Source organism: Oncorhynchus gorbuscha, linkage group LG04, assembly GCF_021184085.1.
Source record: "Oncorhynchus gorbuscha isolate QuinsamMale2020 ecotype Even-year linkage group LG04, OgorEven_v1.0, whole genome shotgun sequence".
Classification (NCBI taxonomy): domain Eukaryota; kingdom Metazoa; phylum Chordata; class Actinopteri; order Salmoniformes; family Salmonidae; genus Oncorhynchus; species Oncorhynchus gorbuscha.
The window spans coordinates 4320920-4334476 of NC_060176.1; the positions used below are offsets into that span (position 1 = coordinate 4320920).

The 13557-nt window shown below is 40.3% G+C and overlaps 1 protein-coding gene across 1 annotated transcript; it reads left to right on the top strand.

The window, feature by feature from the left end:
• Positions 1-283: 283 nt before the first annotated feature.
• LOC124033558 (signal peptidase complex catalytic subunit SEC11A) lies at positions 284-9596 on the top strand. Its single transcript, XM_046345596.1, has 6 exons — positions 284-472; positions 1068-1177; positions 1371-1520; positions 1813-1932; positions 8883-8940; positions 9169-9596. Exons 1-6 carry the CDS (start codon positions 422-424, stop codon positions 9217-9219), a joined length of 540 nt encoding a protein of 179 aa, XP_046201552.1. The 5' UTR covers positions 284-421; the 3' UTR covers positions 9220-9596.
• The last annotated feature ends 3961 nt before the right edge of the window (positions 9597-13557 follow it).

The window sequence follows — 13557 nt, forward strand, 5'->3', positions numbered from 1 at the left end:
GTTCACTGGAGTAGGTTTTTCTCTCTTTAGGTCACTGGATAAGGGTATTCTCTCTTTAGGTCACTGCTTTTGGAGTTTTCATACATTCATTGCAGGCGGCGCCCCACTGTCTGATTCACATCGCTTGATTTCTAATGATAGTTGTCGATTAGATCGACTGATTGTAATTGAATCGGGTGTTCACTACATAAGTGAATGAAAGCTCTTAAAATTTGCATATCCAAACCTTCTGTCTGCCAGCCCCCGTATCGAGAAGCGACACCTCGTCAAAATATTTTGAATGTGGGCGGAACTTCCGGTTGAGTGTACCCGGAAGATTTGGATGCAAGTTTCTCGGACGTTTACCATATGTTCGCTTTTTATACATCGATCACTGGTTTTTATTTCATTTCGGTAATTTTATAAACTCAATACCGGGACGATGTTGTCTTTAGATTTCCTTGATGATGTGCGGCGGATGAATAAGCGCCAGGTATGTACGATAATATTGTTTTTGTTGTGTGAATGTGACGGATTCTTCCAAGGCTAGTTAGCTAGCTATCTAGTTATGCTAGCAACATTAGCCGGCTGTTTAATAACACGTTGCTTAAAATGTCAAGTCGTCTATGCTAACTAGCTACCCAGCTTTCCGTGTGGTCTTAATCATGTATAAAGAAATTACCCTGCTAGTTATATACGTTACATCGCCTACTGAACATGCATGATAAACTGGGTTGTCAAAATAGCTAGCTAGCAACTTTGCAAAATCAATGTAGCTTCAGCCCGTACAATTTCCTCTCTGCCTAAATATGGTGTTACTTCAGTCTTCTTCAAACCTGGCGCTGAGGACCTACAAAGTGTGCAGACTTTTATTCCAACCTAAGTTACCAGTTTCTACTAGATTCTGCTGATCACCAAACCCTTTATTAACTGAAACATATGTATTAGTACTGGGTTGGGACAAAAGCCTGCACACCTTGTTAGTCCTCAGGACCAGCTGTTGGTAGATATAGTTATTATGACGTTGTTATAAGCGAACACTAGCTTATCCTCGTCTCAGCCTGACAACCTGTCTTATTTGTTTTCAGCTCTACTACCAGGTGCTTAATTTTGGTATGATAGTGTCCTCAGCCCTGATGATCTGGAAAGGACTGATGGTCGTGACAGGCAGCGAGAGCCCTATTGTTGTCGTCCTCAGGTAAAGCATTGGTGTTGGATTTATGTAGATGGGGTGCTTTTCAATACACTCAAAGCACTTTACAAGGTAAGGGGAAATTTGCCACTTTCACAACCAAAGTGTAGCACCAACATACCTGCTGTTTGTCTGAAGCGCATCTGCTAATTTTCAGTAACCTGTCTTATCCTTGACTGTAACATGTCCTTGGTTTCAGTGGAAGTATGGAGCCTGCTTTCCATCGAGGAGACCTTCTGTTCCTGACAAACCGGGTTGAAGACCCCATCAGAGTCGGAGAGATTGTGGTCTTCAGGATAGAGGGCAGAGAGATCCCCATAGTACACAGAGTACTAAAGATTCATGAAAAGTTGGTCTATGATGTTTCTGTAGTTATTGAAATGCGCTAGTTCTCTCTCGGGATAGTTCTTTGTTTGTTACAAGTTTTAGAAGGCCTACTTCCCCCCAAAAGTTTGTATTGCTACATAACACTCAGACTAGGCTCTAAATATTCTGTAATATTTCTTACCTCATATATGTTTTTTAAATATATGCTGGGTAACTGAATAAATGTCATTGTCAGAGCAACTTCATAAGCCGCTCTGGGGCCAGGCAATCGATGTATGACATCTAAACTAAATCTAAATGTTGTTTATCTCCAGGGAAAATGGCGAAATCAAGTTCCTGACCAAAGGTGACAACAACTCTGTAGATGACAGAGGGCTATACAAGCCGGGACAGCACTGGCTAGAGAAAAAAGACGTGGTGGGACGAGCCAGAGGGTGAGCATTTCTCATTCCACCAGAGTGATACTAGGCTTAGTCTGCTATATGACTTCAGTCTCATGCTTCACTTCACTGGATCTATATGATACCATTTCCCTTGAGATATTATTTAGTGCAAAATTAAACTGAACTTGAGTCTGCGCTCATCTAGCCTGTAGTAGTGGAAGGGCTCAAGCATGGTTTAAAGTTCTCCATCACAGTGACGGATTTGAGATTCCGTGTAGATCCGCATAAAAGCCTCAGGGGGAAAGGAGTGGGGGGGGGACTGATCTGGAGATCACATATCCTAATATGAAGTAATATTTTCCCAAATAAATGTATTATCAAATATGTTATTTTCTCTGTTATGCTGTGTGAACTGAACTGACATACTGTTGCTGACACTCGGATGTTCATATGAAAATGGCAGTTTAAAAGTTAATAATTTGTCACATCCATACACTCGTGGCGCATTCAAGTTGGCAGAGGAGTTTTGGCAAATCTGAAAGCGGATTTGGCCTTTTTTAATATATATTTTTATTTTAAAGAGGAGGAGCCCAGTTTTCCATTGCTACCACGTTTATTTCTTACTCCTTCAATTATGCGAGTGGCATCATTTTAGAAATGCTCTGGTTACAACAGAGAATCGTTTAGGTACTTCTGCGCAAAGTAGTGATGGGTAGTTTACGAACAAGCTGCTTTTTTAAAAGGATTAGGTTGTTTTTTGCAAAAAATAATTTTTCCATTTTATTTGACTCCCTGATGTGCATACTGCTGCTTTTTGATCTCCAGACATCAACTATCTGCAGATAAATTATAAAAAATATTCTCTGAAGATGCTAATTCCTCAGTGCAGGAACCATGCTGTGAGAAGAGACACTCATTCTGCACGATGCAATTTTTTCAGTGCTTTACATTTTTTAGTCTTTATTTTTGCAAGCCATCTAATAATTTGGTCAGGTAAAAATGTATTTGAACTCAAATTTCACAATCTGACATAATGGTAGGTAACATTTTAGACTTTAAATTAGGGGTTGACCATTTTTCATGGTTTTATGTACATTTCTAAGCACTACTGATGGGCAACCAAATGAGAAGCTCTTTTAGGTGAAAGGACCGAAAAGACTCTGAATCAATATGCAACAGCTCTGAAAGGGGCAACGGTGTCTTAAATGGACAATGACCGTTTGTAATAGAAACCAAAAATATCTTTGAGTGAATAATAATTCATTGATATATTTATAATAAAAGTATAGTTATTAATAACGATCAGGATGTTGTGTCCAATGGGTGAATACAGATAGGCTGAAGCATGGAGTTTGTCTATGTACATTTTATAGTCACAATGCTGCATCAGTTGGCTACAGGTGATATTGCTTATAGCATATCTGATAATATAGACCATGCATAGGCTATATACATGGTCCAATATGATTTTACCAATTATTTTATTGGACAAATTTCTAAAGGTGGTAATTTAATTTGAAATGGTTTCAGCATAAAATTAGTTTCATTTTGGAGTAGAATGTCCCTTTAAAAAGTCACCAGAACTGAGCTTCTCAGTCTTCTACTTACAAATGATCCCAGGGTGGACCCCGGACCCCCTAAGGAAGGGGACTGGAATTGGTCAAACTCTCAGTCTAGGTCTAATACATGTACACAATTATCCACATTCCCTGAAAGCATGATGGCCATGACTTTCTGACATGAAAGGGCAGGTTAACTTGGCCCCAGACTAGTTTCAGTCATAGGATTTATTTTTTTGCTTTAACCCTTCTCAAGTATTTAACCCATTGTGTACATACTTTAAAGTACTACTTAAGTTTTTTTTGTGTGTGTCTGTAGTTGGCTTTAGTATTTATGCTTTTGGTGAACTTTTACTTCACTACATTTTAATTTTTTAAATATATTTGTATTTATTTCACCTTTATTTAACCAGGTAAGCTAGTTGAGAACAAGTTCACATTTACAACTGGACATTCAATAACACAATAGAAAAAAATAAAGTCTATACACAGTGTGTGCAAATGGTGTGAGGAGGTAGGCAATAAATGGGCCATAGTAGCGAAATAATTACAATTTAGCAGATTAACACGGGAGTGATAAATGAGCAGATGATGATGTGCAAGTAGAGATACTGGTGTGCAAAAGAGCAGAAAAGTAAATTAAAAACAATATGGGGATGAGGTAGGTAGATTGCTGCAGCTGTAAATAGCCCACCCAATCGGTTAGCTTCTCAGATAGCTGATGTTTAAAGTTAGTGAGGGAAATATAAGTCTCCAGCTTCAGCGATTTATTTATTTTATTTAATTCTTTGCAATTTGTTCCAGTCACTGGCAGCAGAGAACTGGAAGGAAAGGAGGTGTTGGCTTTGGGGATGACCAGTGAGATCTACCTGCTGGAGCGAGTGCGATGGGTGGGTGTCGTTATCGTGACCAGTGAGCTATGGCAGAGCTTTACCTAGCATAGACTTCTAGATGACCTGGAGCCATTGGGTCTGGCAACTAATATGTAGCGAGGGCCAGGCGATGAGAGCATACAGGTCTCAGTGTTTGATGGTAAAAGGTGCTTTGGTAACAAACCGGATGGCACTGTGATAGACTGCATCCAGTTTGCTGAGTAGAGTGTTGGAAGCTATTTTGTAGATGACATCGCTGAAGTCGAGGATCGGTAGGTCGGTCAGTTTTACTAGGGTAGGTTTGGCGGCGTGAGTGAAGGAGGCTTTGTTGCAAAATAGAAAGACAATTCTAGATTTGATTTTGTATTGGAGAAGTTTAATATGAGTCTGGAAGGAGAGTTTACAGTCTAGCCAGACACCTATGTAGTTGTCCACATATTCTAGGTCATAATCGTCCAAAGTAGTGATGCTAGTCGGGCGGAGAGGTGCGGGCAGCGAACGGTAGAAAAACATGCATTTGGTGTTACTAGTGTTTAAGAGCAGTTGGAGACCACAGAAGTTTATTGTATGGCATTGAAGCTCGTTTGGAGGTTTGTTAACAGTGTCCAAAGAAGGGTCAGAATGGTGTCGTCTGCATATAGGTGGATCGGGGATCACCCGCAGCAAGAGCGACATCATTTATATATTTATTTTCTCTCTCATATATATATATGAGAGAGAAAAGAGTCTGCCCGGGAATTGAACCCTGTGGTACCCCCATAGAGACTGTCAGAGGTCTGGAAAACAGGCCCTCCGATTTGACACACTGAACTCTGTCTGCGAAGTAGTTGGTGAACCATGCCAGGCAGTCATTTGAGAAACCACCGATAAGAATACGGTGATTGAGTCGAAAGCCTTGGCTAGGTCGATGAAGACGGCTGCACAATACTGTCTTTTATCGATGGCGGTTTTGATATCATTTAGTACCTTGAGTGTGGCTGAGGAGCACCCGTGACCAGCTCGGAAACCAGATTGCACAGAGGAAAAGGTACGGTGAGATTCGAAATGGTCAGTGATCTGTTTATTAACTTGGCTTTCGAAGACTTCAGAAAGGCAGGGCAGGATGGATATTGGTCTATAACAGTTTGGGTCTAGAGTGTCACCCCCTTTGAAGAGGAGGATGACCACGGCAGCTTTCCAATCTTTAGGGATCTCGGACGATATGAAAGAGTTTGAACAGACTGTTGCAACCCCTACTACCAATGGCGGCAGATAGTTTTAGAAATAGAGGGTGCAGATTGTCTAGCCCAGTTGATTTGTACGGGTCCAGGTTTTGCAGCTCTTTCAGAACATCTGCAATCTGGATTTGGGTGAAGGAGCAGCTGGGGAGGCTCGGGAAAGTAGCTGCTGGGGGACGGAGCTGTTTGCTGGGGTAGCCAGGTGGAAAGCATGGCCAGCCGTAGAGCGATTCTTCTTGAAATGTTCGATTTATCGGTTGTGACCGTGTTGCCTAGCCTCAGAGCAGTGGGCAGCTGGGAGGAGGTGCTCTTGTTCTCCATGGACTTTAGTGTCCCAAAACTTTGGAGTTTGAGCTACAGGATGCAACTTTCTGTTTGAAAAGCTAGCCTTTGCTTTCCTGATTGACTGCGTGTATTGGTTCCTGACTTCCCTGAACAGTTGCCTATCGCGGGAGCTATTTGATACTAATGCAGAACGCCACTGGATGTTTTTGTGCTGGTCAAGGCCAGTCAAGTCTGGCGTGAACCAGGGGCTGTATCTGTTCTTAGTTCTACATTTTTTTGAATGGGGCATGCTTATTTAAGAGGGTGAGTAAATTACTTTTTAAGAACGACCAGGCATCCTCGACTGACGGGATGAAGTCAATATCCTTCCAGGAAAAGCCTGCTGGCAGAAGTGTTTTAGGGAGCGTTTGACTGCGGACCCATAGTGGATGCAGGCAATGTGGCAGCGATCGCTGAGATCCTGATTGAAAACAGCATGGGTTTATTTGGAGTAGAGGTTAACCGATTACGATTTTTCAACGCCAATACCGATTTGGAGGACCAAAAAAAGCCGATTTGTATTTCTTTTATTATTTATTTATAATAATGACAATTACAACAATACTGAATAAACACTTATTTTAACTTAATATAATACGTCAATAAAATCAATTTAGCCTCAAATAAAATGAAACCTGCTAACATTTAAGTTCCTTGCTCAGAACATGAGAACATATGAAAGCTGGTGGTTCCTTTTAACAGGAGTCTTTAATATTTCCAGGTAAGATGTTTTAGGTTGTAGTTATTATAGGACAATTTCTCTCTATACGATTTGTATTTCATATACCTTTGACTATTGGATGTTCTTATAGGCACTTTAGTATTGCAGTGTAACAGTATAGCTTCCGTCCCTCTCCTCGTCCGTACCTGGGCTCGAACCAGGAACACATCGACAACAGCCACCCTCGAAGCAGTGTTACTCATCGCTCCACAAAAGCAGAGCAAGGGGAACAACCACTCTAAGTCTCAGAGCGATTGACATTGGAAACGCTATTAGCGCGCACCCCGCTTACTAGCTAGCCATTTCACATCGGTTATACCAGCCTAATCTCGGGAGTTGATAGGCTTGAAGTCATAAACAGCTCAATGCTTGAAGCACAGCGACTAGCTGCTAGCAAAACTCACTAAAGTGCTGTTTGAATGAATGCTTATGAGCCTGCTGGTGCCTACCATCGCTCAGTCAGACTGCTCTATCAAATCATAGACTTAATTATAACACAATAACACACAGAAATATGAGCCTTGGGTCATTAATATTGTCAAATCCAGAAACTATCATCTCGAAAACAAGACGTTTATTCTTTCAGTGAAATACGGAACCATTCTAACTTGTGACATCCATAAGTCTAAATATTCCTGTTACATTGCACAGCCTTCAATGTTATGACATAATTACGTAATATTCTGGTAAATTAGGCAGCCCAAACTGTTGCATATACACTGACTGCATGCACGCAAGAGAAGTGACACAATTTCACCTGGTTAATATTACCTGCTAACCTGGATTTCTTTTAGCAAAATATGCAGGTTTAAAAATATATACTTCTGTGTATTCATTTTAAGAAAGGCATTGATGTTTATGGTTAGATACAGTTGTACAATGATTGTGCTTTTTTCGCAAATGCACTTTTGTTAAATCATCCCCCATTTGGCGAAGTCGGCAGTCTTTGTTAGGAAGAAATAGTCTTCACAGAGTTCGCAACGAGCTAAGTTAGCAGGCAATATTAACTAAATATGCAGGTTTAAAAATATATACTTGTGTATTGATTTTAAGAAAGGCATTGATGATTATGGTTAGGTACACATTGGATCAAGACAGTCCTTTTTCACAAATACGCACCGCATCGGTTATATGCAACGCAGGACACGCTAGATAAACTAATAATATCATCAACCATGTGTAGTTAACTAATGATTATGATTGATTGTTTTTCATAAGAAAAGGTTCATGCTAGCTAGCAACTTACCTTTGCTTCTTACCTCATTTGCGTAACAGGCAGTCTCCTCGTGGAGTGCAATGTAATCAGGTGGTTAGAGCGTTGGACTAGTTAACTGTAAGGTTGCAAGATTGAATCCCCTAGCTGACAAGGTAAAAATCTGTCATGCTGCCCCTGAACAAGGCAGTTAACCCACCGTTCCTAGGTTGTCATTGAAAATAAGAATGTGTTCTTCACTGACTTGCCTAGTTAAATAAATAAACTGTTTGGACATAGACCTGGAAAGTATGACAGAACTTTGCAGGCTATCTCTGCAGTATATTGCAACTCCTCCCCCCTTTGGCAGTTCTATCTTGATGGAAAATGTTGTAGTTGGGCATGGACATCTCCAAATTTTTTGGTGGCCTTCCTATGCCAGGATTCAGACACGGCAAGGACATCAGGGGTGGTGGAGTGTGCTAAAGCAGTGAGTAAAACAAATTTAGGGAGGAGGCTTCTGATGTTAACATGCATGAAACCAAGGCTTTTGCGATTACAGAAGTCAACAAATGAGAGTACCTGGGAGGGCCTGGGACATTCCTAAAGAAAATAATGTACTTTTTACTCCATACATTTTCCCTGACACCCAAACATTTTTCAATTCACACACTTATCAAAATAACATTCCAAGTCATCACTACTGCCTCTGATCACAAATGCTTCATTTGTAAATTATGTCTGAGTGTTGGTGTGCCCCTAGCTATCCATATATTGCTTAATATAAGGAATTTGAAATGATTTATGCTTTGACTTTAGATACTTAGGTACATGTTAGCAATTACATTTACTTTTTATACTTAAATATTTTTAAAACCAAATACTTTTGGACTTTTACTCAAGTAGTATTTTACTGGGTAACTTTTACTTGTCATTTTCTATGAAGGTATCTTTACTTTTACTCAAGTACCACAATTGAGTACTTTTCCCACCACTGTATTTAACTATTGAAGATGTAATGTTAGGTAATAATTTACTTGAATTGTACATCATAACAGCGACATGACATTGTCATGAACATGTCATCTGATGTTGAATGTCAATTTTTGTCTCCAGGTTTGTGCCATACATCGGAATCGTTACCATTCTGATGAACGACTATCCCAAATTCAAGGTAAGATATTTTACATCGTCATCATTAGAAGGAAAATCACCTAAGGTTTTATGAATTGTTTACTAAATTCAGCCTTATTAGGGGCATTCTGCAGGTACTCTAAAGGTTAGAGAGCCTGACCAGCAGCCATACACTAAACAGTGGGAGAGCAACTGGCAGACGGAAAGCAGCTGGTTTCAGATCCTCGGAACAGGGATACTAATATTTTGTTGTTCTTCCCCTTCCCAGTACGCTGTTCTCTTCCTGCTGGGTCTGTTCGTCCTGGTCCATCGGGAGTGAGGAAGAGACTACCTAACTATCTGCCACGGAGGAAGAATTGGAAATCCCCACCCCACCATGCCTTTCAAGACAGAATTATGTTGAATATGTCAAATTAAGGTGCTTTTTCTGTACCATATGTTTTGAATTGTGTCTAGAAATGTGGATAGTGTTTACATTGTATAAAAACAAGCATTCATTATTTTTGTGAGGGAAATTAGATATAAGTTAAGTAGAATAAAGAGCGGTTTCTTTATTAAAAATGTTTTCAGAACATGAATCCAACATTTTAGATGGTTAATTGTGTAATTTGTTTTCACTTTCATTGGGCTTTGCTTGAAATATTGAATGACAAGTGATATGTTTGTGACATTAAATATGACATCTGTTCCCCTCTATCCTGCATTCTGGTAACTTATGCATCAAGCATAACTTCACTAAAACAGATTTGTGCATTTTCAAAATGCCATTATTTTACATGCAGGCTAAATATGACATTTACATTTGAGTCATTTAGCAGACACTTATCCAGAGCGATTTAGTTAGTGCATTCATCTTAAGATGGCTAGGTGGGACAACCACATATCTTATTCATGGAAGGCACTTTTTTTTTATATACACAACAAAAATACAAACGCAACATGTAAAGTGTTGGTCCAATGTTTCATGAGCTAAAATAAAAGATCCCAGAAATGTTTAATATGCACAAAAAGCTTGTTTCTCTCAATATTGTCCACAAATTTGTTTACATTGCTGTTAGTAAGCATTTCTCCTTTACCAAGTTAATTCCATCCACCTGATGTGTGTGGCAAATCAAGAAGCGGATTAAACAGCATTGTCATTTCATAGATGCACCTTGTACTGGGGACAAACAGACCTCTAAAATGTGCAGTTTTGTCACCACACAATGCCAGATTTCAGGGAGTGTTTAATTGGCATGCTGACTGCAGGAATGTACACCAGAGCTGTTGCCAGATAATTGAATGTTAATTTCTCTACCATAAGTCGCCTCCAACGTTTAAGAGAATCTTGCAGTACATCCAACCGGCCTCACAACCACAGACCAAGTGTATGGCGTTAACTGATGTCAACGTGAACAGGGTGCCCCATGGTAGCAATGGGGTTATGGGCAGGCATAAGCTACAGACAAAAACAATTGCATTTTATAAATGGCAATTTGAATGCACAGAGATACTGTGACGAGATCCTGAGGCCCATTGCCGTGCAATTAATCCACCACCGACCTCATGTTTCAGCATGATCATGCATGGCCTCATGTAGCAAGGATCTGTACACAATTCCTGGAAGCTGAAATATTCCAGTTTTTCTATGGCCTGCGTACTCACCAGACATGTCGCCCATTGAGCATGTTTAGGATGATCTGGATCGACATGTACGACAGTGTGTTCCAATATCCAGCAACTTTGCACAGCATTGAATAGGAGCGGGACAACATTCCACAGGCCACAATCAACAGTCTGATCAGCTATTTCTATTTTTCTATTATGTCTATTTCTATTTTTCACTATATATGTGCAGTCAACAGTTTGGATACACCTATTTATTCAAAAGATCTTATTTTCTTTGAGTTGAGGTTGGAAATTGTGGAGGCCAAGTCATCTGATGCAGCACTCCATCACTCCTTCTTGGTCAAATAGCCCTTACACAGCCCGGAGGTGTGTTGGGTCATTGTCCTGTTGAAAAACAAATGATAGTCCCACTAAGCGTAAACCAGATGGGATGGTGTATCACTGCAGAATGCTGTGGTAGCCATGCTAGTTAAGTGTGCCTTGAATTCTAAATAAATCACTGACAGTGCCACCAGCAAACCACCATCACACCTCTTCCATGCTTCACGGTGGTCACCAAACATGCAGAGATCATCCAGTCACCTACTCTGCTTCTCACAAAGACACGGCGGTTAGAACCAAAAATCTCAGATTTGAACTTATCAGACCAAAAGGCATATTTCCACTGGTCTAATGTCCTCTGCTGGTGTTTCTTGGCCCAAACAAGTCTCTTCTTCTTATTAGTGTCTTTTAGTTGTTGTTTCTTTGCAGCAATTTGACCATGAAGGCCTGATTCACGCAGTCTCCTCTGAACAGTTGATTTTATAATAATAATAATATATGCCATTTAGCAGACGCTTTTATCCAAAGCGACTTACAGTCATGTGTGCATACATTCTACGTACGTATGGGTGGTCAGATGTGTCTGTTACTTGAACTCTGAAGCATTTATTTGGGCTGCAATTTCTGACGCTGGTAACTCTAATGAACTTATCATCTGCAGCAGAGGTAACTCTGGGTCTTCCTTTCCTGTGGCGGTCCTCATGAGAGCCAGTTTCATCACAGCGCTTGAGTGTTTTTGCAACTGCACTTGAAGAAAGTGTTCTTGAAATGTTCTGGATTGACTGACTTTCATGTCTTAAAGTAATGATGGACTGTCATTTCTCTTTGCTTATTTGAGATGTTCTTTCCATAATATGGACTTGGTATTTTACCAAATAGGGCTATCTTCTGTGTACCACCCCTACCTTGTCACAACACAACTGATTGGCTCTAACGCATTAAGAAGGAAAGAAATTCCACAATTTAACTTTTAACAAGGCACAACTGTTAATTGAAATGCATTCCAGGTGACTACATCATGAAGCTGGTTGAGAGAATGCCAAGAATGTGTAAAGATGTTATCAAGGCAAAGTGTGGCTTCTTTGAGAACTTCAAATATAGAATAATTTTGATTTGTTTAACACTTTTTTGGTTACTACATGATTCCATATGTGTTTTTTCATAGTTTTGATGTCTTCACTATTATTTTAAAATGTAGAAAATAGTTCAAATTAAGAAACACCCTAGAATGAGTAGGTGTGTCCAAACTTTTGACTGGTATATACATGTATATACCATACACAGGGGCAAAAAAGTATTTAGTCAGCCACCAATTGTGCAAGTTCTCCCACTTAAAAAGATGAGAGAAGCCTGTAATTTTCATCATAGGTACACTTCAACTATGACAGACAAAATGAGGAAAAAATCCAGAAAATCACATTGTAGGATTTTTAATGAATTTATTTGCAAATTATGGTGGAAAATAAGTATTTGGTCACCTACAAACAAGCAAGATTTCTGGCTCTCACAGACCTGTAACTTCTTCTTTAAGAGGCTCCTCTGTCCTCCACTCGTTACCTGTATTAATGGCACCTGTTGAACTTGTTATCAGTATAAAATACACCTGTCCACAACCTCAAACAGTCACACTCCAAACTCCACTATGGCCAAGACCAAAGAGCTGTCAAAGGACACCAGAAACAAAATTGTAGACCTGCACCAGGCTGTGAAGACTGAATCTGCAATAGGTAAGCAGCTTGGTTTGAAGAAATCAACTGTGGGAGCAATTATTAGGAAATTAAAGACATACAAGGCCACTGATAATCTCCCTTGATCTGGGGCTCCACGCAAGATCTCACCCCGTGGGGTCAAAATGATCACAAGAACGTTGAGCAAAAATCCCAGAACCACACGGGGAGACCTAGTGAATGACCTGCAGAGAGCTGGGACCAAAGTAACAAAGCCTACCATCAGTAACACACTACGCCGCCAGGGACTCAAATCCTGCAGTGCCAGACGTGTCCCCCTGCTTAAGCCAGTACATGTTCAGGCCCGTCTGAAGTTTGCTAGAGAGCATTTGGATGATCCAGAAGAAGATTGGGAGAATGTCATATGGTCAGATGAAAACAAAATATAACTTTTTGGTAAAAACTCAACTCGTCGTGTTTGGAGGACGAAGAATGCTGAGTTGCATCCAAAGAACACCATACATACTGTGAAGCATGGGGGTGGAAACATCATGCTTTGGGGCTGTTTTTCTGCAAAGAGACCAGGACGACTGAACCGTGTAACGGAAAGAATGAATGGGGCCATGTATCGTGAGATTTTGAGTGAAAACCTTCTTCCATCAACAAGGGCATTGAAAATGAAACGTGGCTGGGTCTTTCAGCATGACAATGATCCCAAACACACCGCCCGGGCAACGAAGGAGTGGCTTCGTAAGAAGCATTTCAAGGTCCTGGAGTGGCCTAGCCAGTCTCCAGATCTCAACCCCATAGAAAATCCCCAAAACATCACTGCTCTAGAGGAGATCTGCATGGAGGAATGGGCCAAAATACCAGCAACAGTGTGTGAAAACCTTGTGAAGACTTAGAGAAAAAGTTTGACATCTGTCATTGCCAACAAAGGGTATATAACAAAGTATTGAGATAAACTTTTGTTAGTGACCAAATACTTATTTCATACCCCTTGACTTTTTACACATTTTGTTGTATTACAGCCTGAACACACAATAATACCTTAATTACAA